Below are 26,705 nucleotides of genomic sequence, written 5' to 3' on the forward strand. Positions count from 1 at the left end.
TGTATTTTACATATGAGGCGTTTACTATGCTAAGTAGCATAGTGCTCTGCCTCCTTCATTGAGAAGAAAGCGCACTGCCCGGTGATGTCACAGGACCAGAGGGGCGGGGTTTAGCGTCATGTGTTGCCACCTAGTTTCCGCCCCTCAGTGCGCTCTGCATAATCACTGAGCGCACTGAGGCTGACGGTGACGTCACCGGGCTCCCTGGGAAGCGGAAGCAGAGGCTTCGCTCTGCAGTAAGGGACCCGGTACGTCACTGAATCTTTGAAAAGCGGCACTTCCGGCAGAGGATTTATGACATGAAAACGGGGCATTAGAAAGGTCTGGCACAGGTAGGACAGGAATGTATGTGATATTTATGTGCTTGGTGTTCACTTGTAGCAATGTTCCCAATCCTGGACAACCCCTTTAAGGGGGTTTTCCAGGCTCCTGATATTGATGACCCATTCTCAGGATAGGTCATCATTATCTGATCAGTAGAGGTCTAACACCCCACATGCCCACTGAGCATCGGTTTCCTGCAGCCAACAGCGCCAAAACTAGCACTTTGAATGGAGACGTGCTTCCGGCTACGTCCAAAGTGCTAGTTCCTATGCCGGAGGTTGCAGGAAAAAGTGGGGTGTGAGGTGTCAGGCCCCCCACTGATGGAATATTGAAGACCTAAGGATAGGTTGTCAATCTCAGGAGCCTAGAAAATTCATTTGACACCATTTCATTCAACCTTCTGAGGCCGATCGGATGCTGGCGAGGGTTTGAGAGACAGCAGCTTGCCCTACACAACATCAGAATACAAGGCAAATAATACAAAAATACGGGTTAGAACACTTGAATTTGTACATTCAAAATTTTTATATGCAAAAAAAAAAAACACAATCATATACACACACTGTATATGTGCAAAGGCATCCATGTCGCAGTTTGCCTCTAGGACTCATTTTGGCTACAAAGGTCACTTTATTGAGGTGAATTAATAAAACGGAAGGAGCCTAGAGAACACAAGCTCCTCCTCGATGCCAGGAACCGTGGTTGGCGGAGATTATCCCTTCCTGAGTGCGTAGGTGTAGATTTGTGTCACCAGTGTTCCCGAGGTCCCCAAACTGCTGGTCATCTTTATGACAGTTCAAAGTGGTTTGTGAATTCCTTCATATATTTTCTGCACCGCTATTCCAGAAGCTCGCTTATATGGCGTCATGTATACCACATCTTCCACAACCCAAGAGCTTCTTAAGGGCTCACGCACACGAACGTATTTTCTTTCCGTGTCCGTTCAGTGTTTTTTTTGCGGACTTTAATGGGTCCGCAAAAAAATCTGAAGTTACTCCGTATGCATTCCGTTTTCGCATTTCCGTAATGCGGACAATAATAGGACAGGACTGTTCTATTAGAGGCCAGCTGTTCCGTTTCGCAAAATATGGAATGCACACGGACGTCATTCATATTTTTTGCGGATCCGTTTACGGTTGTGTGCATGAGCCCTAGTGGTGCATACATCTCATAGTAAGTAGCACCTAAACATATTGGACCCTCTGAATCTCTCAGAGAAAAATAAACTTTTATTCAGTCACGCTTTTGTTTTTCCTGATAGTCACGTGTCTCCCTAAACGTGGAGAAACAAGACTTTATGTCCATGATGGATCATACCCTCCCCAGTTTTGAGGAGGTGCCAAAAACACCCTTCTACCCCTATGAGTAAAAGATACAACTCCCATGTAAGCTACACGGGCCACCCCTGACTTCAGGTCATCCATTACACCAAAGACCCTAGCCATGGCCTTGAAAGTGTCTCTAGTTGTATATTCCACCCTTGCCGTCCTCCCGCCAGGCACATTCCCACGAAGAACATCTTCTGCCCGAACTTTAGGTGCCCCATAAACTTGCTCCACAAACCAGGGGTCATAACTTTCTTTTAAAAGGTATGAAAGGTCTATTTTTGTAAAGGCCACAGGGTCCTGGTTCAGTTTGATGAATCTCAGATGTTGGTCAAAAAACTGACCCTGGCTGACACCTTTCCTTCCAAATGTTCTAGTGCGAGGCAGCTCTGGTCTCACACATACCCTACCAAGTCTCTGCTCAGGTCGCCTGACCCAGTCATCCCAGAAGGCTGCCGGCCACTTAGGCTCAAGTTCTTCCCATAACTCCCGAAGTAGCAACCACCCCAGGCCTGGGAAAAAGTCAGAACGGTGAAGGATGGAGCTACCCTTGGTTTCCACCAGCGCCTCCTTCCCATTGTCATTCCAGGCGGAGACGCACCACAGGGTGGGATCTCTACGGAGAAGGTAATGTGTACTTAGGAAATATTCATAGAAGTCTGGAGCCACTTCCAGATCATCTTCTACTACAATGGCAGACTTGTAACCCATGACCCTGAAGACCTGAAAAAGAAAAGAAAGGTATGTGGTTACACACGGTTCACTTTTTAGAGGAGTTAGACCAAAGGGTCAATTCACACCATTTTTTAAATGTACATTGGCGATATATGTCGGGAAGATTCCAGAGGAACACCTCAGACCAAGGGGCACATCGTTTTCTGTTTGGGGGCCACATTGTCAGACTGAACCAATGACAAGGGCCGAAAATAAAATTTAAAGCGGTATTAACTGAAATATTGTATTTATGGCATATTGAACATGCGGTATATACTATTAGGGTCCATTCACACGTCAGGAAGTTCGTTCCGCAATTTTCGTGACCAACATTCATTTCTATGGGGCAGCACGATGTGCTGCCGGATCCGGAATTGTGGATCCGCACTGCCCGGTCCACAATTTCGTTCCCGAAAAAAATAGAACATGTCCTATTCTTGTCCGCAATTGCGGACAAGAATAGGCATTTTCTATTAAGTGCCGGCGATGTGCGGTCCGCAAAATGCGGAACGCACATTGCCGATGTCCGCGTTTTGCGGATCCGCAAAACACACATGGACGTGTGAATGGACCCTTATAATGTCTAGGTACAGTTCCAGGATTTCCATCTAATGGGAGAATACATTAAAAATGTATGTGAGCAGCTACAAGACAGACATACATGTGGTTGGGGGCGGCACAGAATCGTATCAAGGGCCACATGTGGCCACCAGGCTGTGCACCCCTGCTATAGACATATGCAACTGTGTAGCCAAACAGAGGAATATGTCACCCACAGTCTCCCATATTAAAGAAAAAAATTGCTAAAAACTCCATACACCATAGTAAAAGTTTGGACGAGAGAGAATTGGTCACTTCACTGGTGAAAGATCCACGGAATGTAATTATATCAATGCACAAATGAGTTAAAAAGGAAATAAATACACAGAGCTTTTGGTTTAAAAAAAAAAAAAAAAAAAACTCCAAGAACACAGAATTGTTTTTTCTTAAAAGGGGATGTCCAGACTCTCGTGTTCCGGCTCCGGGGCTGTCTTCACTGGTCTTCCAGTCCTTGTCCGTCAGTTTTTGCACATATGGAGTCACGTGCACTACAGCCAATGTCTGGCCTCAGCGGACACAGCATATGACCCTGCAGCGACATGCCACCGGTGAGGTCAGTCATTGGTGCGGAAGTTGGCAGATGGGGCCTGGAGGACCAGTGAGCTAGAACCGAGCAGGGGAGCATGGATTTGACCACAGGTACAGCTGACTGCAGTGAAGATTAAAAAAATATTTCCACTTAAGTGTCATAATACATTGTGTACATGAGATATGTTACTAATACGTCATAATCTGTATTATACTTCAGAGCTGCACTCACAATTCTTCAAGTTTCAGAACTATTCACTGCAAAAATGAGTATCATGCTGTGGTACGTGTAATTTGCATTACGGGAATGGTTGCCATTATACAGCAAACAGATGTAGGATTACGGAGGTTCAGCTAAATTGTCATAGTGGAGTCTGTCAATACGTTTATAGCAATCAGCAGAATGGTGAATGAAGCTCCGATTGACATATTTCCTTCCAAATATTCCAGTGCACGGAAGCTATGGGCTCGCACATCCCCATCACTGTACACTGGTAGAGAAGGCGTTCTCTTTACGGAAGGTAAGGCCTGGAAAGAAAAAGCTCAGTAATTTAACGAGTTACATATCCAACATCTGGACTCACCTGGTTGAGTGCCCATCGATAGTGCCTGGAGATTTTATAATAGCCCTGAAACTTCCTATGTTCTGGGGGAGCTGGCACCTCGGAGAGGTCAGGTTGACTGATGTGAGTGACAGCATCCCCATAGGAGTCAATAACTCTTGCAGTTTCAGCATGGCCACAGTCCTGGCTTACAATGATGGGAAACTGCTCGGCTGAGGGCCGGTACTTGAGCAGGGAGTCCAGGCACTTCCTGACTGAGGGTCGGTCACATGCTACGACAAGAACTGGAATGATGGTTGACTGCGAGTCAGAGGCTACAGGCGTTGGAGATGGAAAAGAGGCATTGGAGAGCCGCTGCGGCAGCTCAGGTCCATGAGCAGCATTTTGCGGAGCAGGACGCCGGTTAAGCAGTCCGCTATAGTGGTGGATCTGTTGGAGAAGTCCCTTCTGTTTCTCTAACTCAGCTTCTGCTTCTTCAGCCAGTCGGATTACATGTGCTGTAAGGTCGGATGCGTCGGGAGCCTTTGGGCGGTTCATGAGGTAGAGTAGAAGAATGGCATTCCATGAGATAAATAGGGCCGCCCCCCAGGCCGCCACGCTAACCTTGCGCGGCATTCCCCTGGGGGGTCCCGAGAGGTGTGGGTTAGCTCTTGAAGCGATGGACCAGCAGTGCTCAAAGCACAGAAGGATGAAGATCTGATGTTTCCACTACCCTTAGTTCATGGCCTGTTGGGTCTACACAGCCGAGCACGATGGTCGAACAGTCTATAGGTGAATAACACTGAAGACAGCGGATTAACAAAGGGGTCTTCCCAAACATAACACAGAGGACATAATCATAGGTGCAAAAGTAGATGAATCGCCTTCAGAAATGGGAACCACTCTTCCACCAGCCTGCAGGAAAACGTGAAGATGTCAGGACAGAAGTTCTACAGGTTACAAGTCAGACGACAAGTTTACAAGGAAGACATGTCACTCTAGTAAGTATGGAGCATGAAGGCAGCATTACAATGGCCATAAATGTTGATTGCTGGCCAAAACTAACTGCAGAATGTCAAGGTGAGTAAGACATTTACAAATCAGCCAAGCAAAAGTGTAGAGCAGTAATTTAACGAGTAAGCTGGGCTTTGACTGAGGCACGAAGCATTTTCTGCTTTATGTCTCTAAGACCTAAACATTTCTCGTAGACTAAAGGGTGCCTAATCCACGGACTTTTGATGGTCCCAGCCTACCAAGGCCATGAGACACTAGCATGTAAATTTACAATTTGCCGTCACATCTTTCTAACGTTATCTGGCGGTCACAGTCCCGAAACGAACAGAACATGGAATTGAGTAATGCGGCTGCAGTAATTGGCAGGTATGTGGAGTCAACAACCCCGGGGTTTCTGATCTTCTCACATGTAAATCATAGATATTCTTAATGAGGGTTTTGTGGAAATGATGCAAACATTGACCAAGGAGCTGCCAGGAGGGAGGAGGAAGCTCCAAGAAAAGCTTCTGCACTACATCTAATGACATACGCACATGGCGAGGTCACGGCACAAGAAGATTTTCAGTTGAAAATGGAAATTGGAGATCGAGCGCCCACTCAACTCTCCACCAAACAGCACAATTTTACACGGGCCGATTTTGCAGGCAATTGTCGGGAAGGAATGCACCTGCTAGCCAGTGGAGGACAGAGCTACATTTACATGCAACCATCTCCTCCACAGTATGGGGAGGAGCAGTCGCTAATGCCATCGCTCGTCACCATACAGACTCATTGTGTGCCGGCAGCAGATGCTTTTTACACAGCACAATCTGCTGCCTGCAAATGACAGTTTTTGTGACTGCATGAAGGATGCAATTACCCGATGAATGAGTGTTTCGCTCGTTCATTGGGTAAGTGGCAACACCATCAGACCGCCCAATAATCACTAACGAGCATTCCTACGAACACTTGTTAGCGATCGTCTGGCCAAGAATCGAACCATGTAAAGGGCCTTCAGGCTAGGGCTAAAGAGAAATTTTGGTTGCAACACACAACCACCCCGCTGTGGTGGTTTCCAACATCTGTCAAGCTGCATGAGCTGTCTGGGAAATAGTCTAAATTTTGAAAATTCACTATATAAAAACTGGCAAAATAAATGCGGCATAATGTACCTCACCGCCGAGGTTCTTAATGGATGGCTAAAATCCAAAGAAAATGAAAACCACAACAATGGCTGGATCCAAGTAGGTGACTGTAAATGTTCCTGTAATAAAATAGACCACCCAAGTACAGAGGTTTTTCTACCTTCAGTCATGAAGAAATGCCACGTGGTGAGCTCTGCAGGCGGACTATAGCATATCACCAGCTACATCTGTATCTCGCCACCTGCCAGCTTCCTGACATTGTTGACTTTAGGGACTATCCCTCCGCCTCACCCATTTCCTGACCCTACTCTCCCCCCTTCGCATCTCAGATTAATGCCTGCCTGTTCTAATACCGGATTAAAATGTTTTAAATAGCCAATTAACCAGATTAAAGAAGAGTAAAACGGCAGCGGAAAAATCAGGAACCTGCGCTCTACTAGATCGTCACGGAGAGAAGGTTATCATGTCAATTACTTGAGGTAATCAGTTCTCTCCACAAGTGCTAGGAAGTTACAACCCTCAGCGTATCCCATTACAACCAAACCATACAGGGAGGGGTATGGAGGTTGTATTCATATTCCTGACTTTGAGATCTTTCATATAAAACAAAAAGCAAGCAAAGTCGAAGGAAAACCACCAAGAACGGACAACTGCTTTACATGGCCACATACATTAGATGTTGGCCAACTGCACCAATTTCGGCAGGACAATTTGAACATCCTTACTTCTACAAACCCTCTATATTAGCCTTTAACACTGTTGGTTTGCTGTACGCCACATGTCAAAAGTTTTCATACAAATCATTTGGAAAGTCTTTAGACCCGGTCACATTTTGTTATGTTGCGGACTTGTGCTAAAATCACAATCACCCATCAATCTGCACTAAATACCCCATAATAATGAAGCTAAGGGCTTATGCACACGACCGTATGCCCTCCGAGACATACTGTCCATGAGCGCGCCATATGTCCCGGAGCGGCATACATCGTACGCACTTATATGATATTATGAGTGTGGGACAATAGCCCCGGGGGCGGCCCGATGCGCACAGCATCATAGTAACCTATGATGCTGTGCGCACGATGTATGCCGCTCCGGGACATATGGCCCACTCACGGACCATATGTCTCGGAGGACATACGGTCGTGTGCATGAGCCCTAAAACAGAATTTTAGTAATTTTTGCAAATTTATTAAAAAAGGAACAACTAAATTTTCTCATGGACATTAGTATTCAAACCCTTTGCTATGATACTTGAAATTTAGCTTCGGGGGCCTCCAATTTGTCTTGATCAACTTTGAGATGTTTCTACACCTTGATTGGAGCCACCTGTGGTAAATTCAGGTGATTGAACATGATTTGGAGAGACACAGCCCTGTCTATATAAAAAGGTCTCACAGGTGACAATGCATATCAGAGGAAAAACCAAGCCATGGGAAGGAAAGAACTGCCTGTAGAGCTCAGAGACAGGATTGCGTGGAGGCACAGATCTGGAGAAGGGGACGAAAAATGTCTGCTGCACTGAAAGTTCCCAGGAGCACAGTGGCCTCCATAATTTTTGAATGGAAGAAGTTTGGAACAACTTGGTAAGGGGTCCTTGGTAAGAGGTGAGCAAGAACCCAATGGTCACTCTGGCTGTCCACAAATGGCCCCCCATACAAACTGCTCTGCAGAGAAGAATGGCAGAAAATCCCCAAATCCAGGTCTGCAACCCTTGTGGCATCATCCCCAAGAAGACTGGAGGCTGTAATCACTAGGCCTAAGTCCTGATGAGTAAGGGGTCTGAATACTTTGGTCAATGCAAGATTTTAGTTTTTTCTTTTCAATAAATTAGAAAAAAAGATTTCTAACATTCTGTCTTCACTTGTATAGAATAGGGCAGTCTACACAGTACAAAAACGTATGACACGCAGGAGCCTATGTGTGATGGGTGCTACCGCATGCCTATACAGTGGTGCCAGATGTATACACTGGGAAATCCTCCCGACATACACTAAATCTCCAGTGGACATTGCGAATCCCAACATAAACGTGATCCGATTCGGTCATGCGACGGCACAGTCCCATGTCGGGAACTGATCCCGTTTTTTGCCACTCGCACGGGGCAAACGTGTTTGGACAAGTCCGGATTGCGGGAAATTATCACTGCAGAAAACAGAGTGTGACATGTCGGTCCACTGAACTAGTGTGCTGCCTAAGCAAGCCACTCATCGAGGGGGACCCTAACTATACTTAAAGGGGCTATTCAGGATAGGGTTAATTCGGGTATCGAACTTTCGATACTTTTAGCCCGGTATCGATACGATACTGGGATTTCTCTTTTATCTATTCTAGGCTGCATCAGAGAATATGGAGCGCGCTGCTCTCAGCAGCACCGGGGAGAAGGAAGCAGTCTCTATCCCTCCCCCCTGTGCTGCCTCCAATGAGAGCGCAGAGGGGCGGGGCTGTGGCCACCAATGATAACTAACGTTTAATACATTACAAATGCCGCCACCCTGCCTCTGACAGGGCGCTGCGACCAGTGGCAGTTAACCCCTCAGGTGCAGCACCTGAGGGGTTAATTACCGCTGGTCGCAGTGCCCTGTCAGAGGCAGGGTGCCGTCAATGTGATTCTGCTGCCGGCTGTATTTGTATTTTTAAACTTTAATTATCATTGGTGCCGCAGCCCCCCCCTCCACAGTATTAAAAACATTGGTGTTGCAGTGCGCCCTCCCCCCGCCCCTTGTCCCCCTCAAAAATAGGATAGGACTGTTCGATTATGGGCCGGACGTTCCATAAAATGCGGAACGCACACGGCTTTTTTGGGCATTTTTTTCGCGTGGTATCGAATATCGCAATACTTTATGGTATCGAAACAACCCTAGTTCAGGATTAGTGATGAAGCGTCTGTTTCTCTTCCTCCTGAAAGCAGCGCTCTCTTCCACAAGGACCATTTCTGGTATTGAAATATTCAAACGAAGGAGGACGAACTGCAAACTTTCTGGAGGAGTTGACCCCTTCTTTCTTTCTTTCTTTCTTATCCCAGGGCAACTCTCTTAAACTCTCCGCGGTGCCAGCAACGGGCAACTATCTGGTGGCAGATTCCATCTAAAGTCTGTGGCCAGATTGGAGCTAACCCATTAAAAAAAAAAAAAAAGTCTGAAATCCTAAACTGTTGCCCTCAACGCAAAGATTTTTCTTACTTTCTACCCCCCGCCCCCAAAAAAATAAAAAATAACTGGACTTAACCAGAAAAAATTTTTAACAAATATTTCACCCCCGTGGGATAAGGTGGGTACGTCCATAAGAACGACATACGCTTGGTCAGATCACTTGTATGATCAGATTTAACCCCTCGTATACACAAAAAATCTCAGCACTTCTGACAGACTGAAGCCTCTGGCGGGCATGTTGGTACTTACAGGTCACCATTTATGACATGATTGCTATACAGATGGTGGCAGTGAGAAAGCAAAGGCAAATCTAAGAGGAAACGTAAATGTTCAAGGCGCCTAAATAAGAGACAGATCCTCGAAGAAAAAAAAAAGTAATGAGAGAGAAAAAAAAAAGAAAGAGAGGGAGAGAGACAGCCGGTAAAGGGCAGTTAAGAGAGAACACAATATAATCCGACCTGTCGATCTCGCTCTGCTCGGGAACTTCTTTTACAACTTTCCAAACTTTTTCTCCTCTGGTTCGAGCGTCTCGCCTTCGTCCTTTCCTATCGCTGACAAGGTCCCCCTTCCCCTGTACAGCTGCCCCTCTCTCTCGCTCTCTCTCTCACACAGACTGCATGGCTTCTTCCTGCTTGCTTCAGGAAGTCAGCTGAAAAAGCATTAGATTACAGGCACGGTCCCACATGAAAGAGACAGCCCTAGGAAGGCGGGTTCTCTCATTATCCACTCCAAGACAGACACGCACAAGCTGAGTCACATGCAAAACAAAACTATTCAAACCCGGTCATAGGAGGGTGTGCGGAACATAGCAGAGCTGACCCGGTTACATCTGAGCACTTGCATTACCGCTACAATTCACCCTTAATGCTCTGCACTCTGTCCAGCCCCCGCTACCTCACTACTCCCAGATTTAGGGAATAACCCATGTACTTCCCCCCCTTTCTGCCCTACCATTAGTCCTGCCTGAAGCGACACTTTAAAAATGGCCAATTAAGGGGCCACTAAAACTATAACTCCCAGCATGCTCTATTTGCATGCTGGGAGTTGTAGTTTCACGGTAGCTGCAGTGCCGACCCCAGCTATAAGCAGAGCGGCTGATATCAGCCTTCATTGCCTTGATGATCAGAGAGGCTTCAGGGTCAGTGTCCCTTTAAAGTGGCTCTGTACTTTCAGTAAACTTTTCATAGGCCTTAGGGACATTAAAAGTTTTAAATCGGTGGGGGTCTGAGCACGGAGACCCCCAGCGATCTCTAGAACAAGGGGAGAGAAATGCTCGCTTAGCGCCTTCTGTCTCCTTGCTGCTGGGCAGGAAGCGAGACAGACTCGATAGAAACGTTACTGAAAGTACAGGGCCACGTGTGACTGACAAAGTACAGGGCCACGTGTGACTGACAAAGTACAGGGCCACGTGTGACTGACAAAGTCCCCCGTGCTGACATTTTTAGGATTTTTTTACATTACTTCTGATTAAAGATGAGTGAGTCGATTCTACTGGTTCTGAATTTGTCCCAAATTTCCTAAAAAGTTTGGATTTTAACAAACCCAAATTCGGACGAATCTCTACTTCCGATTTAGACCCTGTTCACATCTGCGTCGTAGCTACAGACATGAACGGAAACCGCAGCGCAGAACCGGATCCGTCGCATGACAAATGAGCAACAAATCCTACCTGCTTATAATGGGGTCAATCAGGTCCCGCTCCGTCAATTTTACACCACAACAAACCCCTCTGAAGGGCCTGAAGGACCCGATAGTAAGTTAATGGAGTCCATGAACGAGTCCATGTCCACACTGACCCCACAATGCATCATACTTTTCATTTAGGATGGAAACCGCCTCCGAGATGTGAACAAGCCTTAGACTGGGTAAGTGGAGAGAGTGCCCTCCAATACTATGGAGAATCGCGTACCGCCAGTGCCAGCACCTCCAATACGGATACCGCCAGTGCCAGCACCTCCAATACGGATACCGCCAGTGCCAGCACCTCCAATACGGATACCGCCAGTGCCAGCACCTCCAATACGGATACCGCCAGTGCCAGCACCTCCAATACGGATACCGCCAGTACCACCACCTCCAATACGGATACCGCCAGTACCACCACCTCCAATACGGATACCGCCAGTACCACCACCTCCAATACGGATACCACCAGTGCCACCACCTCCAATAGGGATACCGCCAGTACCACCACCTCCAATACGGATACCGCCAGTGCCAGCACCTCCAATACGGATACCGCCAGTACCACCACCTCCAATACGGATACCGCCAGTACCACCACCTCCAATACGGATACCGCCAGTACCACCACCTCCAATACGGATACCACCAGTGCCACCACCTCCAATAGGGATACCGCCAGTACCACCACCTCCAATACGGATACCGCCAGTGCCAGCACCTCCAATACGGATACCGCCAGTGCCAGCACCTCCAATACGGATACCGCCAGTGCCACCACCTCCAATACGGATACCGCCAGTACCACCACCTCCAATACGGATACCGCCAGTACCACCACCTCCAATACGGATACCACCAGTGCCACCACCTCCAATAGGGATACCGCCAGTACCACCACCTCCAATACGGATACCGCCAGTGCCAGCACCTCCAATAGGGATACCGCCAGTACCACCACCTCCAATACGGATACCGCCAGAACCCCCACGCTTGTAGCATATGCCTGAGATACCGCATGTCAGGAGGATTTCCCAACATCCCTCTGTAATGGATACCTTCGATGTTTGTCACTGTCCAGTCATACATCCCACCACAGCTCCCACGTCACTGTAGCCTAAAGCCCCTTTCACACGAGCGAGTTTTCCGCGCGGGTGCAATGCCTGACGTGAACGCATAGCACCCGCACTGAATCCTGACCCATTCATTTCAATGGGTCTGTGTACATGAGTGTTGTTTTTTTCACGCATCAGTTCTGCGTTGCGTGAAAAATCGCAGCCTGTTCTATATTCTGCGTTTTTCACGCAGCCCTGGCCCCATAGAAGTGACTGGAGCTTCAGTAAAAAACACACTGCATCTAGAAACAAGTGCGGGTGCGATACGTTTTTCACGGATGGTTGCTAGGAGATGTTGTTTGTAAACCTTCAGTTTTTTTATCACGCGCGTGGAAAAACGCATTGCACCGGCACGGAAAAAAACTGAACAACTGAACGCAATCGCAGACAAAACTGACTGAACTTGCTTGCAAAATGGTGCGAGTTTCACTGAAGGCACCCGGAGTCGATCCGTCACGCTCTTGTTAAAGAGGCCTAACAAGGTCAAAGGCTAGGAAAGTGTTAAAACAATAACCCCTCTGCTCCAGTACCCGCCGCTGTGATCCCCCCCCCCCCCAGCCGGGCTTTGTTTACATGACTCAAGAGTACGCTGCAAATGTGACCGCTGCAGCCAATCAGTGGCCTCAGCAGTTTTGTGTTGTATTTCCCTGAGACCAGTGACTGGCTGCAGCAGGCACGTGCTGGCAGGGCCGGAGCAGCGGGGGTTTGAGCACATCAATGTAACAACTACTTTTAATATTATTAGTACCTTCTCCGCCTTTGCATTTATATTACTGTATGGGACATTGAAGGCACAATTGTCACCAAACTGTGTGCCCTAAACCTCCCGTCCGAACAAGCAGTAACTCCCTGACGGCTGTGCAGAGCGGGGAAGCCGGCCTGTCAATGCTCTGGCAACGCACTGGAGCCAGTATTTCTAGTCTGACCACTGCCCAGAACCAGTTCAGTAACTGCACTAATAATAATGACACTGTACAGACACGGAGTGATGCACCTTCAGAGCTTCAAAGATGGGGGAGGGGACAATGTAGATTTCATAGCAACTGTATGCGAATCCCTCCTCCCCCACTCCTTCTCAAGTGTCAGTTTTCACTGTGGTTCTGGCATTATCTTCATGAACCAGCAAGAAAAGCCTAATCACTCCCAAAGAAAGCAATGCATCTTGTAGTAGAAAAAATTAAAAAATAAAATCTGTATTTAAAGGGCAAGGACATGTACCGTATTTTTCACCCTTATAAGGACACACTCCTCCCCCCAATACAACCCCCCCCAAAGTGGGGGGGAAATGTCACAGCAGCTTATGGGGCGAATACTAATGAGCACTGCCATTATGGAAAGAAGCATATTCGGATGGAAGCATGCCCCATTTGTCCGTGTCCATTGCAGTCTGTGCACGGCCGGACTGGCCATAGACCCTACAGGGAAATCTCCCAGTGGACCGATGTCCAGAGGAACGTCCAAGCCTTCCTCTTGGCTGCCAGTCAGGTACTTAAAGGGGTCGTCTCCCCTCAGCAAATAGTATCTATCATGTAGAGACAGTTAATACAAGGCACTTACTAATGTATAGTGATTGTCCATATTGCCTCCTTTGCTGCCTGGATTCATTTTCCCCATCACATTATACACTGCTCGTTTCCATGGTTACGACCACCTTGCAATCCATCAGTGGTGGACGTGCTTGCACACTTTAGGAAGTGGCAGAGACTGCGGCAGCGCACATAGGCTGGTGCTTTGTTTTTTTACAGTGTTCAAGCACGACCACGCTGATGGATTACAGAAACCATGGAAACGAGCAGTGTATAATCTGATGGAAAAATGAATCCAGGCAGCGAAGGAGACAATATGGACAATCACAATACATTAGGAAGTGCCTTGTATTAACTTCCTCTACATGATAAGTGACATTTGCTGAAGGGAGAGGACCCCTTTAAAGATCTCATGCTCTCAGCATTAGGCTCCATTCACACGTCCGCAATTACGTTCCGCATTTTGCGGAACAGAATTGCGGACCCATTCATTTCTATGGGGCAGCACGATGTGCTGCCCGGATCCGGAATTGCAGATCTCCGACCATTTCTATGAGAATGCCGGCGAGGTGCGGTCCGCAAAACACACACGGACATGTGAATGGACCCTAAATCAAGTACTTATGCACCTGGCCATTGGTGCAGGTCCCTCCTGAACTTAACTGTATCACATCCTCAGAACCATGATACAGTGTCACACTGTGGCGGGGCGGCAGTATATTGTGCCGCACTGTGGTATTTGGTTCTGCTGGGGCGGTATATTGTGCCGCACTGTGGTGTTTGGTTCTGCTGGGGCAGTATATTGTGCTGCACTGTGGTATTTGGTTCTGCTGGGGCAGTATATTGTGCCGCACTGTGGTGTTTGGTTCTGCTGTGGCAGTATATTGTGCCGCACTGTGGTGTTTGGTTCTGCTGGGGCAGTATATTGTGCCGCACTGTGGTGTTTGGTTCTGCTGGGGCAGTATATTGTGCCGCACTGTGGTGTTTGGTTCTGCTGGGGCAGTATATTGTGCCGCACTGTGGTGTTTGGTTCTGCTGGGGCGGTATATTGTGCCGCACTGTGGTGTTTGGTTCTGCTGGGGCAGTATATTGTGCCGCACTGTGGTATTTGGTTCTGCTGGGGCAGTATATTGTGCCGCACTGTGGTATTTGGTTCTGCTGGGGCGGTATATTGTGCCGCACTGTGGTATCTGGTTCTGCTGTGGCAGTATATTGTGCTGCACTGTGGCATTTGGTTCTGCTGGGGCAGTATATTGTGCTGCACTGTGGCATTTGGTTCTGCTGGGGCAGTATATTGTGCCGCACTGTGGTATTTGGTTCTGCTGGGGCAGTATATTGTGCCGCACTGTGGTATCTGGTTCTGCTGGGGCAGTATATTGTGCCGCACTGTGGTATTTGGTTCTGCTGGGGCAGTATATTGTGCCGCACTGTGGTATTTGGTTCTGCTGGGGCGGTATATTGTGCCGCACTGTGGTATCTGGTTCTGCTGGGGCGGTATATTGTGCCGCACTGTGGTATCTGGTTCTGCTGGGGCGGTATATTGTGCTGCACTGTGGTATTTGGTTCTGCACTATAGTATTGCTGGCCCCATCTACTTCTGTTGTCCCTCCTTCTGTCAGTTTGGGACCATCCACAACATGAGGCCACTTTAAGTTCCCAGCTCGCCCCCGAGTCTATGGGTCCATGAAAAACACGGACGTCATCCATGTTTAAGAAGAGCTGTTCTCTGAGCAGCGTCCGTCGAGGGCAAGAAACGAACACATGGACCAAACACGGATTCTTCACGGATGTGTGAATGAGGCCTTACTGACATCAGAATGAATGAGTAGAAACCCCCTTTAAGAGGAGACAACATGGCGGCGCCGCCGCTTTACGCTGGGTTATAGCCCCACCATGACGGCTGAGTGGTCGGCAATCGGGCCCTGTCTGGAACCTGAGCAGAGCCGCCCCGAGACTCCTGGAGACAAAGGAGCGGCTTCCCCTGCAGCAACTACTCCCATCATGTGCAGATGATGAGCCGCCTCCGCATCGGACATGTCTGGCCTCATCCAAAGGTGAAGTATTAAAGTCCATCCTGGTTACTGATTGAGTCAGCGCGCGACTTGTCCTCAGCAATGTGCCGTAAACGCAGCTTCCATTTTATGGGCTTGTGCATAAGGGCGCATTCACACGACCGTATAAATGGATGCGCATCCGTTCCGCAATTTTAGGGGTGGGGACCCCATTCATTTCAACAGGGCCACAAAAGATCCGGACAGCACACAGCGCCTGCTGTCCGCATCCGTTGTTACATGGCCCCGCAAAAAATATGGAGCATGTCCTATTCTTGTTCGCGGTTGCGGACAGGAATAGGCATTCTCTATATAGCGCTGGCCATGCGCATCTGCAAACACAGCCGGCATCCGTAGTTTGCAGACCGCAAAACCCTTACGGTCGTGTGAATGCTCCTGCTGAAAGGTCGGGTGAATCTAAGGATTTTGGCGGGACCACTCCTGTTCCTGCCGCCCTACTGAGAACACACGCGGGCTCAGCCCCTGCGGGGTCAGGAGTACCAGCCGTGTGAGCATTCCGCCATCTACAGGGCACGTCCACCTCAAGGAGGCCAAGCGCACAGGCCAGGTCACAGGGACCATTGTACAATGAGGGATAATGAGTACGGGGCCCGAGGGAGGGGCAGAGATTTATATATATATCATACACGGCGGTCTCACTTGCCCCAGAGCTCCATCATCTCCTTGCCCGCGTCTCCGACCACGTTCCTTCATCTTACGGTCATAGCGAGGCCTGCAGGAAAAAGAACCAAAATCAATTAGTACAAAAAAATAATAAAAAAAATAAAAAAAATTAAAATCACATCAAATAGACAAAAAAACACTGACAGCCGATTGGCTCATGTGCGTGGGGGGAGGGGCCAGTAAGGTCACACACACAAAAGGGGAAAAGGAAAGCGCCGATTTTCAACAGGACACCTAAAAGCTACAGTAAATATTCAGCAGTAATGTTGAGTAATGCTCTAGTCACAACCAGAGCTGCAGCCACAATAAAGCTGTACAAGACGGCAGTGCATTGTGGGAGAGCGGAGCGGTTCGGTCACACGTCTCACTGTGTGGTGCTCTATTCCCAAGTGTGAGCATGAGAGCGTAAGAAATGTAAATCTTCAAAATCTCAGCCGACCAGTTTCGTACATTACAGTCCAGTACATACGAGAAGCCGCCCCGTGTCGTGGCCTATGAACAGTCCTTCCATTGTTCCCCTAGAATCACGCAGTGACCTGGATACACCCCGATCCGGTTTGTCTTCCAAAACCGCATGCAAATATCACCGGGGAGAAGCGATACGGCCGCTTGTATCGCTGGGGACTGCTGCCGAACGAGCAACGTATAGAGAGACCCTACTCATCAGTATAAGGGTCCATTCACACGTCCGCAAGTGTTTCGCGGACCACACATCGCTGGCACTGTCATGGAAATGCCTTTTCTTGTCAGTGTCTGAGGACAATAGGACATGTTCTATTCTTTTGCGTGGCCGAGGAACGGAACACTGTGTGCTGTCCCTATCTTTTGCGGCCCCATTGAAAATGAATTTTGCGGAACAGATGCGGACGTGTGAATGGACCCTTAGAGCTCATTCACACAACCGTATGAAGGAGTCCGCATCTGCAATTTCACAGAACGGGGCCGGCGCTGTCCACATCAGTAGTTCCATTCTGCGCTCCGCAAAAAAATATAGAGCATGTCCTACTCTTGTCCGCAATTTTCTATCAAAGTGGCGGCCATGTGCGGTCCGCAAATTGCGGAACGCACATGGGCTGGTATGAAGTGTTTTGCAAATCGGTCGTGTGCTCTAATACAGAGTAACTAGTGATCTTTAGTTGTTTTGAGTTTTATACTCCAGTCACATCCAAAGCAGCATTCAAAAGATATGGGGGGGGGGGGGGGGGGGGGAGCCCTCGACAGCCAGACATGTGGACGAACAGCTCAGCTGTCGCAGTGAAATAATGATCTGAGCTCCCGCAATGCACTGAAGTTGGCAAGATTCTAAGTGCAGCTCTGGATGTGCCTGGAGTACACGCATGCAGAAACTGGGGCTTGTTGACAAGGACCTTAAGATAGGGTGAAGTTATTATTGCCGACCTGTCCTCAGCATCTGATTGGTGGGGGACCTTGTCGATCAGCTGTATGACAAGGCTGCGGTGCTCCAGCGAGTGCTGCGGCCTTCTCATAGCTTACCAAGCACAGCGCCGCCCAGTGGATGGTGGCTGTGCTAAGTATTGCAGTCCAGGCCATGTGAACGATGAATATGACGTCACTGGCACTCACCGGGAATGCTGCAGTCTCTACAAAAACAGCTTATGGCGAGAGTGCTGGGAGAAGGACCCCCCACCGAACAGATACAGGGTAGGTCATCACCGAACAGATACAGGGTAGGTCAAAGTTAAACATCTGAACAAACCCTTAAGGCTCCATTCACACGTCCGCAAAATGTGTCCGCATCCTTTCCGCAATTTTGCGGAAAGGGTGCGGACCCATTCATTCTCTATGGGGACGGAATGTGCTGTCCGCACTTCCGCATCCGTGCTTCCGTTTCCGCAAAAAAATAGAACATGTCCTATTCTTGTCCGCAATTGCGGACAAGAACAGGCATATTCTATTATGTCGGCAATGTGCGGTCCGCAAAATGCGGAACGCACATTGCCGCTTTCCGTGTTTTGCGGATCCGTGACTCCGTGTTTCCGCAAAACACATTGCGGACGTGTGAATGTAGCCTTAAAAGGAAAAAAAATAAGAAAAAAAAACTGCACAAGAATTATCATTCTCCATAAAAATAAAAATAAAAATACTGGTGAAAAATGCAATTCTCCATTCGTATTATTAATTCTCTGATGAATATTTCCCTATGTGCATTCCAATAAAGTCTGGCTGTTGCCTAGCAACAGGGGCGACAGCAAGTAGGTGACAACTCCTCTGAAGCACCATGTGCTGCACATCTGTGCAGTCATGAGCAGATCATATTCTTCGCCCTATAAGACGCACTTTTTTGTCCAGTGCGTCTCATCTTATGAGACGAATACTAACGAATGCTTTCATTATGGAGGCGCTCATTACTACAGGAGGACCGGGAAGCGGTGAACGGAGAGCCCCCCGGGCTTTGTACTCACTGCTTCCTGGTCTTCCTCGGCCGCTCTTTGACCTCACGCTGTGTGGCGTCGGGTCACAGCATAGCGCAGCAGGAAGAGCACTGGCATCTGGAGCAGGAGAGGTGCTGCTTCACATTGGGGGTCTGTTCAGAGGTCTGATTTGAGGTCTGATTTGAGGTCTGTTTAACACCGGGAGTCTGAGCTAAGGTGTGGTGAAAACATTTTATTTTTGTCCCCTCATGTTCCTCCTCTAAAACCTAGGTGTGTCTTATGGGCAGATGCGTCTTATAGGGTGAAAAAAGCTTTTTGAAACAGCTGGCATGATTTAAAAATTATTTTTTTTTGGGTGGTAGTGCTGGTGGTATAAAGAAAAACCATAAAGTAAATGGTTGCTATGGAAAGTTTTTCTTTTCAGAAGTAGCGACTACCTCAGTAGTTCTTCCTTCTACAGATCAGTTTACTATATGGCTGTGGGGAATGGAACGGGCAGGAAATCTGAATCTTCACCACAATCTCGGTAAACTCACCCGGGGGATGGGGGTCAACAAGGATTTTGCTTCCTCAACATTTCCAGCTGTTATTTTTTTGACCGTCGGGTTATCAGAAGTACAAAGAGAATTCCTGTTTGGGTTCCTGAGTACAGATAAGAAAAAATTTACAGAGATGAAAACAAAAAAAACCAACCATCCTTTCTTCCCTCCACGCATGTGAAACCAGGGTTCGCAAGTCCTGGCAAAATCAGCCGAGGTCAAGTCTAATGTCTAGGGTCAGCTTTCCAATGGATTGTCTCCTATGAATGGAACATCTGTGGCGAGTCTCCAACGACCACAAGCATAAAGTATACGGAGATCTGGGTACCGTCAGTATCTGGGGTCAGCAGACCCAATACAGATTCTGCTGCTACCACTCCATCATATTTTCTAAAAAAAAAAAAAAAACATCATAAAAGGTTAGGCATCTAGACCAAGAAGCCTTCAAAAATCTTCCAGAAGCAATTCGGGTTTTCCAGTAATTTAGCATCAATTGCCTATCCTCAGGATAGGTCATCAATATCTGATTGGTGGGTCCAACGCCCCACACACCCACCAAGTCGGAGATGGAACTCCACAGCTCTGACCATTCCTGAAGGTGACGGAGCTGGTTACTGCAGCACTGCCCCTACTGATACGAATCTGAATCCCTTGTTCTCGAGCAAGGTAGAGTAGGGGGTCTGGCAGCGACTTATCTTGAGGGGATTTTGGTTGAACGAGATTGTTTGGCTGAGGTACCCAACGTGTACGGTCAGCCTTAGGAATAGGAAGCTTTCAAACGTTGTCTGATTTGTAGACCGTGTTTTAGGACAATATGGGATGCCATATGTCCCTCAAGATGCACATTCTTCTGGATGTCTTCCCAGACGCTCAGTCAGCGCATGGAGAGCATTACCATATGGGCATGATCTACAATGGAAAAAGCCATCAGGACAGATGGAACCCCGTCATGGTGGCCAATTAATACTGGTCAGTCAAAGGAGAACTTCCTGAAGAACATTACGTGGGAGGAAAACAAGTAATCCTAAAACTCGTTAAAACTAGTTGACAGATTAAAGTTGTAATTTGCAGGCAGGTCTTCCACCCCTGCATAGGAAGATATAACTTCACGGGGTTGTCTCATCATGACATCACAGAGGGGAGCCCCCACCCTGCACTGTACGGGCGGCTCCTGGACTGGTAGACATGAGCTGGCCTTGTTTTACAAGGATGAGCAATTATCGGAATGGACTCCAAGCAATTCTTCATGTCTCCTTTAGGGTCCATTCACACGTCCGTAACGTGTTTTGCAGATCCACAAAACACGGACAGCGGTAAATGTGTGTTCCGCATTTTTCGGACCGCACATTGCCAGCACTCATAGAATATGCCTATTGCGGACAAGAATAGGACATGTTCTATTTTTTTCGGGAACGGAATTGCGGACCCGGAAGTGCGGGACCGCAATTCCGTATCCGGGCAGCACATCATGCTGCCCCATAGAAATGAATGGGTCCGCAATTCCGTTCAGCAAAATGCGAAACGAAATTGCGGACGTGTGAATGGACCCTTAGGGTTGTAGCGGGTATCGAATCATCAATACTTTTGTACCGGTATCGACTCGATACTGGGATTTGACATTTACCGATACTAGGCTGCCCTACTGCACAGCCTAGTATCAGAGAACATGGCGCACGCTGCTCTCAGCGCGCTCTATGTTCTCCTCAGCAGCACAGGGGAGAAGGAGTCTCTACCCCCCCGTGCTACTGCTGCCAATAAGAGAGGGGCGGAGGAGGGAAGGGGCCGTGGCCACCGCACCACCAATGATGACAACTCACCCATTAATACAAATACAGGAGGCGGGTGCCGGCGGCAGAATCACATAGCCGGAACCAGACCTCTAAGACAGGGCACTGCGATCCGCGGCAGTTAACCCCTCCAGTATTTGTATTAAAAGGTTACTTATCTTCATTGGTGGTGCAGTGCACCCTCCCCCAGTACTAAAAACATTGGTGGCAGTGGCTACAGGGTCCCTTCCTCCTCATTGGTGGTGCAGTGGCAGCTTCTGATCTGAGCCCCAGCAGTGTAATCCTGGGGCTCCGATCGGTTACCATGGCAGACAGGACGCTACTGAAGCCCTCCATGGTAATCTCCCTGCTGCTGTGTGCACTATGCACAGGGCAGCAGGGAGAGTGTGAGGTCCTATTCACCCTCATAGAGCTCTATTAGGGTGTATAGGACAAGGGATGAATGAAAAGATCCCAGGTTCTAGACCCCAAGGTAGAAATGGTTATATATATATATATATATATATATATATATATATATATATATATATATATATATATTATAATAATAATAATAATATTTAAATCACCCTCTTTCCCAATTTGTCATACAAAATATATAAAATAAATAAACATATTACATATCGCCACACCCACAAAAGTGCGAACTATTAAAATATAAAAAATTATATCTCCTATGCTGTGAATGCCGTAGGAGAAAAAAAAAAAAAAAAAAAAAAAAAGCGCGATTCGCCATTTTTTGTCACCTAGTCCCACCCCCACCCCAAAAAAAAAATAAAAAAAATAAAGACTGTTCGATTATGGGCCGGACGTTCCATAAAATGCGGAATACACGCTGCTTTTTTGGCGTTTTATTTTTTTTTGCGTGGTATCAATTGGTATCGAGTATCGCAATACTTTGTTATGGTCTCAAAATCTAATCTAAATTTTGGTATCGCAACAACCCTAGTCTCCTGTAGTGGTCACGACTTCCCCAGGCAAAAAGGACTAGACAAGTTCTAAGACCAGAGGCTATAAACCGTGATGTCTCAATCCTAAATTACAGGGGCCATAACATGGACCCCTTTGTTTGTTGACATGTAGTGCAGTATGATCATCACCTATATTACATGGCAACTACATAACATCGAGGCCCAGGTCATGGGGGATTGCCCCGACTACTAGAACACAACCACCTCTCTGTTCTCCAGCTTGAGGTGCATTTGAGGGCCCAGAAGAACAGTCTCTTCCCTTCTCACAGGATGAAGGCAGAAGTATGGTTGAATACCCAACAAGACTACATCAAGATGGTTGTTAGGAGGTTAACCATATGACATCACAACTTCACATCAAGACGTTTTCTGATAGACTCGGAAAACATGGAGGTCTTCTTCCAGAAACATCACCACACCCGTCCGCTGGGATGACAACTGCAACTAAAATTTACTTTAAATTGTAAAAATGCTCTTTAAGATGTGTAGGAAGGTACAAGGGGTCGTCATTGATGGTAGGTGTCACCGAGGTTCCTGGCCTCAGTGAAGTAAGAGGCAGTATTTTCCCTTAGTATGGCTGTAAATAGCTGATCCGGGACGGCTCTTATTGGGAGTAGTCAAAGTGCTGGGTGGGCGACTACTCCCCATGTTCCAGGCTGGGTTTTGACAGCACCTGGCTATCCTTAAAAAGGCAGCTGGGCTCAGCATCAGGGAACGTCCTGTGTGTTGTGATCTGAGCCCTGTGCTGGGCTGAAAAGCTGAGACCCGTGTGTTGGGAGAACAGGCCACCTGAAGCCTGCATTCAGACTGCTGGAGGCCGGACTTTCTACTCGGTGTGAACAAAGAGTGTTTTTTTGTTTGACCTCATGTGTGAATAAACACGGACATTTGAGTTACGAACTTGTACTTTGCCTCTGTACTGCCCCCGCTTATCCCAACTACATGAGCGAATCCCCACAGATGTCAATAAACATGACTTGAGTTGGAGAATGAGGAGTATACGGAGAACGTAAAAATTTAACAAGCGGCTTCAAAGTGAGAGCAGAAAGTACAGGGAGCAGCTTTTACGGCATCTCCTCTGTAGATTTCAGAGGCCAAATCCTACTGCTGTACGGGTGTGGGGGGGGGCACGGGACTGGTAAGACTGGGCTGACAGTGCCAACCGACGCATCCATGAACTCTGCCACACAAGTATAGCTCCCATCCAGAGCTCCCTCATTCTGGATCACAATAAGACCTCTGTACACCGACGTGGGCAGGGCAGTGGTCTAGAGGGAGCGAGCGAAACCCCCAACAGACAGGCCGGGTGGAGAAATGTCTGTCTAGGGCAGTTTAACCTTACAATGCTTTGCGGATTCCTGGAGTGGAGACCATCAGCGGTTGTCGCGGGATCTTGGGGTCGCGAGTCTCCTCTTCTGAAAACCCTGCATCTGCCAACATCACGTCTTTTGCCAGGTTTCCAGCATGGGCTACGGACGGGACGCAGCTTCCAGGGCTGACAGGGAAGGAATAGTTCCTCTCCCGGGCGCCAGCGCAGATGGGGTGGGCTCAGTAGATTGCGCATGCGCTAGGGAGTAGTAGTAGTAGTAGTAGTTCTAGCCTCGTCCACAGTGGGGTCCAAGAAAGAATACAAAAAGGTAACAGACTTCACACAACCGACCACTCTGTTCAAGTCGGGGGGTACGGGAGCCCCAGTTCTAGTGATCGGTGGGGGGTCCCAGCGGTAGGACCTAATAGTTAACAGGATAGGGGGAAAAAAATATAACCAGAAAACCCCGATACGTGAGAAACGGACAATGAATAGCGGGTGCCCAAAAATAAGATGTGCTATTTTTTTTTGTTTGTTTTTTTACAGCCAGATGGACCCCACTGAAATCTATGGGCCAGGTTTTAAACAGCCGTTTAGGCAGGAGTGCACCCCTCTAACAGGCGTTAAAAAAAAAAAAAACAAAAAAAAAAAACAAAACTCATCTCAGGCGCGGGACCCGACGCTCCCAGCGTTGTGACGGCATTATTTCTATCCGGGGGGTGGAGGTAGAGGGACTATGGGTGCATTATTTATGTGAGAAGAGGGGTCTGTGCAGGGAGACACACGGAAGGTTCTGCAGGGTGCTCCGGACCTAAGGGACAGAGCCCGACCGGTGCACCAGAGCAGTGGGCGTAAGTGCACCATGCACAGGACACCGGGCTCTGTGGGTCACTATTACTGGCATGGCCGACGACCACTACTGTAAATGCTGGAGGCAGGGCCGATTCCGTTCACACAGCTTTCTCTATTTGGACTATCCCTTTAAGAGCAGAACAGGAAGCATCTACTTGATCCCAGCGGGGTGAGCGCTGCCCGGATAACTGTATCTGCTGCACATTTTTCGAGACCCGTCTGGTATGTACTCGCCGATGCCGTCTGGAATTTCCCCGAGCACAGGATGACCTCAGAGAGGCCACCATATGGCACCCAGACCCAGTACAGAAAAGCACGTGGCTGGATCTACCCCCATCAGACCCGTACTAGTCAGGACTAGCACTCTCATCAGTTTGGCAAGGAGAGGGAAGCGCAGACTGCAGGAAGATAAAGGCCAAGTCACAGAGGAGCAGCTAAACTAGGTGAAATTATAATGAACTCTCTGCCATGGCGATCACTAGGGCAGGATCTCTAGATGGAAACGATCTTTCTATTCAGACAGCAAGCAGAGATCTTGAAAGTGGTGAGGAATGGATATGCAATGTACATTAGAAACTTGCAGAACATTTTATTATGTAGTGACTGAAGGAGGGTAACGGCTCGTCAGAGGAAGGGGCTGAGCTGCAATACCAGGCACAGCCACAACCAGAAGTGGGGCGCTGTGCAGGAGGAACAAGGAAGCTGGAGGGTCTGATCCCCACCAGGATCCAACTGCTGTGAAACCACAACTCCCAGCATGCACACATACCTGGCTGTTATTGTAACTCCCACAGAAGTGAAAGGAGGATTCAGGGAGTTGTAGTTCGAGAACAGCTGGATGCCGGAGGTTGGGGATCAGCCCTGGAGAACCCCTTTAAGCATCCCGATTAGTCGGTAAGCCCGAGCTTGTGCAGGACACAAGTATATGGAGTTACACGTGCACTGGACGTCTGAAGTGTGGGGGTCCTACCACCGGGACCCCTGTGAGCTGCCCAGTCATGGAAGGGGTGGGGGTGGGATCTACCATAGGGGGCAGTATGATCATTTACCCCCAGGACAAGGGGGAATCCTCTACATGTAGTGGACGGAAAGCTTCACCATCATCACAGACGAGGGTTCTTTACTGTAAGAGCAGGATGGAGACCCTCACCGTTAGAGGGGCCGTCTCCTCTGAGACACTGATCGCCCATCGTTAGGACACGCCGGCAGTGACAGATCGGTGTAGGGGCCCACACTCCTCTCAGGAACGGGCCCCTGAAGTGAAGGAGACCATACTGCCCATTAACTGCTCAAATAGCTGAGCGCCGGCCGGGCTACTTCCGTCAGTCCCATAGAGGTGGCCACGATACGAGGCGCGCTGGAGACACGTCCCTACCCGACCTCCCAAGGATATGCCATCAATGTGTGAGATGAGAGAAGCACAGCCGTTGTTGGCCCGTGCCTGGACATCGGGTCCACAATAAGCGCGCGCCGGCCATTTGTGCCCATCCCCTCGAATGTGTCAGCAATCCAGAGCTGAGATGAGGCACAGAACCACTACAGAGCGCTTCCATGGGGTTTCTCTCCCCGTGCCGCAAAACATGTTCTATTTTTTTGGCGGTGCGGACGGATTACGGATCTGCACACGTCGGCCACGCGGATGGTGCAAATGGCGGTTCCCAGTGCACAGAGCAGGCGCCACAAGTTCGTCTAAATCTCATATTCATTGCTCAGATCTTACAAAAAGCCGGAAGATTTGCCATTTCTGCGTGTCCAGCATTTCCTTCCATAGTATATGGCGCCACCTGGTGTTCAGAGGTGGATAGCAACGTGCACGTCCACCTGCTGAGCTCAGTCACTGCCCACAGCCCATAGAAACCACTTTCTTCTCTGTCTCAGAAGTACATGGCAGGGAGAAGGGACTATACTGTCAGCTGCCAGAGGGGGAAGGAGACTGATCCTGCTCACATCCCCCTACCACCAGCACAAAAAGGGACACAAATAAAAAGAGATATACATGTATCTCAGACAACTGCCACATGCCTGATGGGGGTTGTTGTGCCTTCTTCTGGATTAACATATGTATTTCCCAATCTTTACAATGATGTATGGGACTTGTAGTCGCCCAAAGCAGGACCACAGCCATTCACACCCTACACCCCACAGGTGACATTTTTGGCTGTGAGACACTGAGCAGCAGCAGCCATGGAATCCATTCACCCACAGAAAGCCAGGATGGGGCTGATGACGTCGATGAACGCACCACAAAGCCGGGGATGGCGTCAACTGCTCGTCAGTGACGTCAGCATCACCTACCCTGGGGGGACACGTGGTCTCGTCCCCTGCCTCAGGTCCCGTGTGCCTCTCTCTTGCCTTCTTTATACCCCCACCTCCTCCCCCTCTTGTCGTTTCCACATCCGGCGGAAGCAGCTGATAGGACGCTGTCGCTATGGCAACCGCCGCTTCCAGAAGGCGACTCAGTGCGAGGGACCT

At 48.5% G+C, this 26,705-nt stretch overlaps 1 protein-coding gene across 4 annotated transcripts; it reads right to left on the bottom strand.

The window, feature by feature from the left end:
- Positions 1–1,360: 1,360 nt before the first annotated feature.
- Positions 1,361–26,636, bottom strand: LOC120985012 (alpha-1,3-mannosyl-glycoprotein 2-beta-N-acetylglucosaminyltransferase-like). Of its 4 annotated transcripts, XM_040413458.1 has the most exons (5): positions 26,529–26,609; positions 19,312–19,417; positions 16,359–16,431; positions 4,076–4,948; positions 1,361–2,372 (listed from the first exon to the last, which is right to left on the bottom strand). In XM_040413458.1, the coding sequence occupies exons 4-5, from the start codon at positions 4,667–4,669 to the stop codon at positions 1,620–1,622; spliced, it is 1,347 nt and encodes a 448-aa protein (XP_040269392.1). In that variant the 5' UTR covers positions 4,670–4,948; positions 16,359–16,431; positions 19,312–19,417; positions 26,529–26,609; the 3' UTR covers positions 1,361–1,619. The 4 variants fall into 4 exon arrangements, with proteins under 4 accessions (XP_040269392.1, XP_040269391.1, XP_040269390.1 ...); XM_040413457.1 differs by lacking the exon at positions 19,312–19,417 and having other exon boundaries at positions 26,529–26,636; XM_040413456.1 differs by lacking the exons at positions 16,359–16,431; positions 19,312–19,417; positions 26,529–26,609 and adding an exon at positions 9,782–9,987.
- Between the last annotated feature and the right edge of the window lie 69 nt (positions 26,637–26,705).

This window comes from Bufo bufo, unplaced genomic scaffold, assembly GCF_905171765.1.
Source record: "Bufo bufo unplaced genomic scaffold, aBufBuf1.1, whole genome shotgun sequence".
NCBI classification, from domain to species: domain Eukaryota; kingdom Metazoa; phylum Chordata; class Amphibia; order Anura; family Bufonidae; genus Bufo; species Bufo bufo.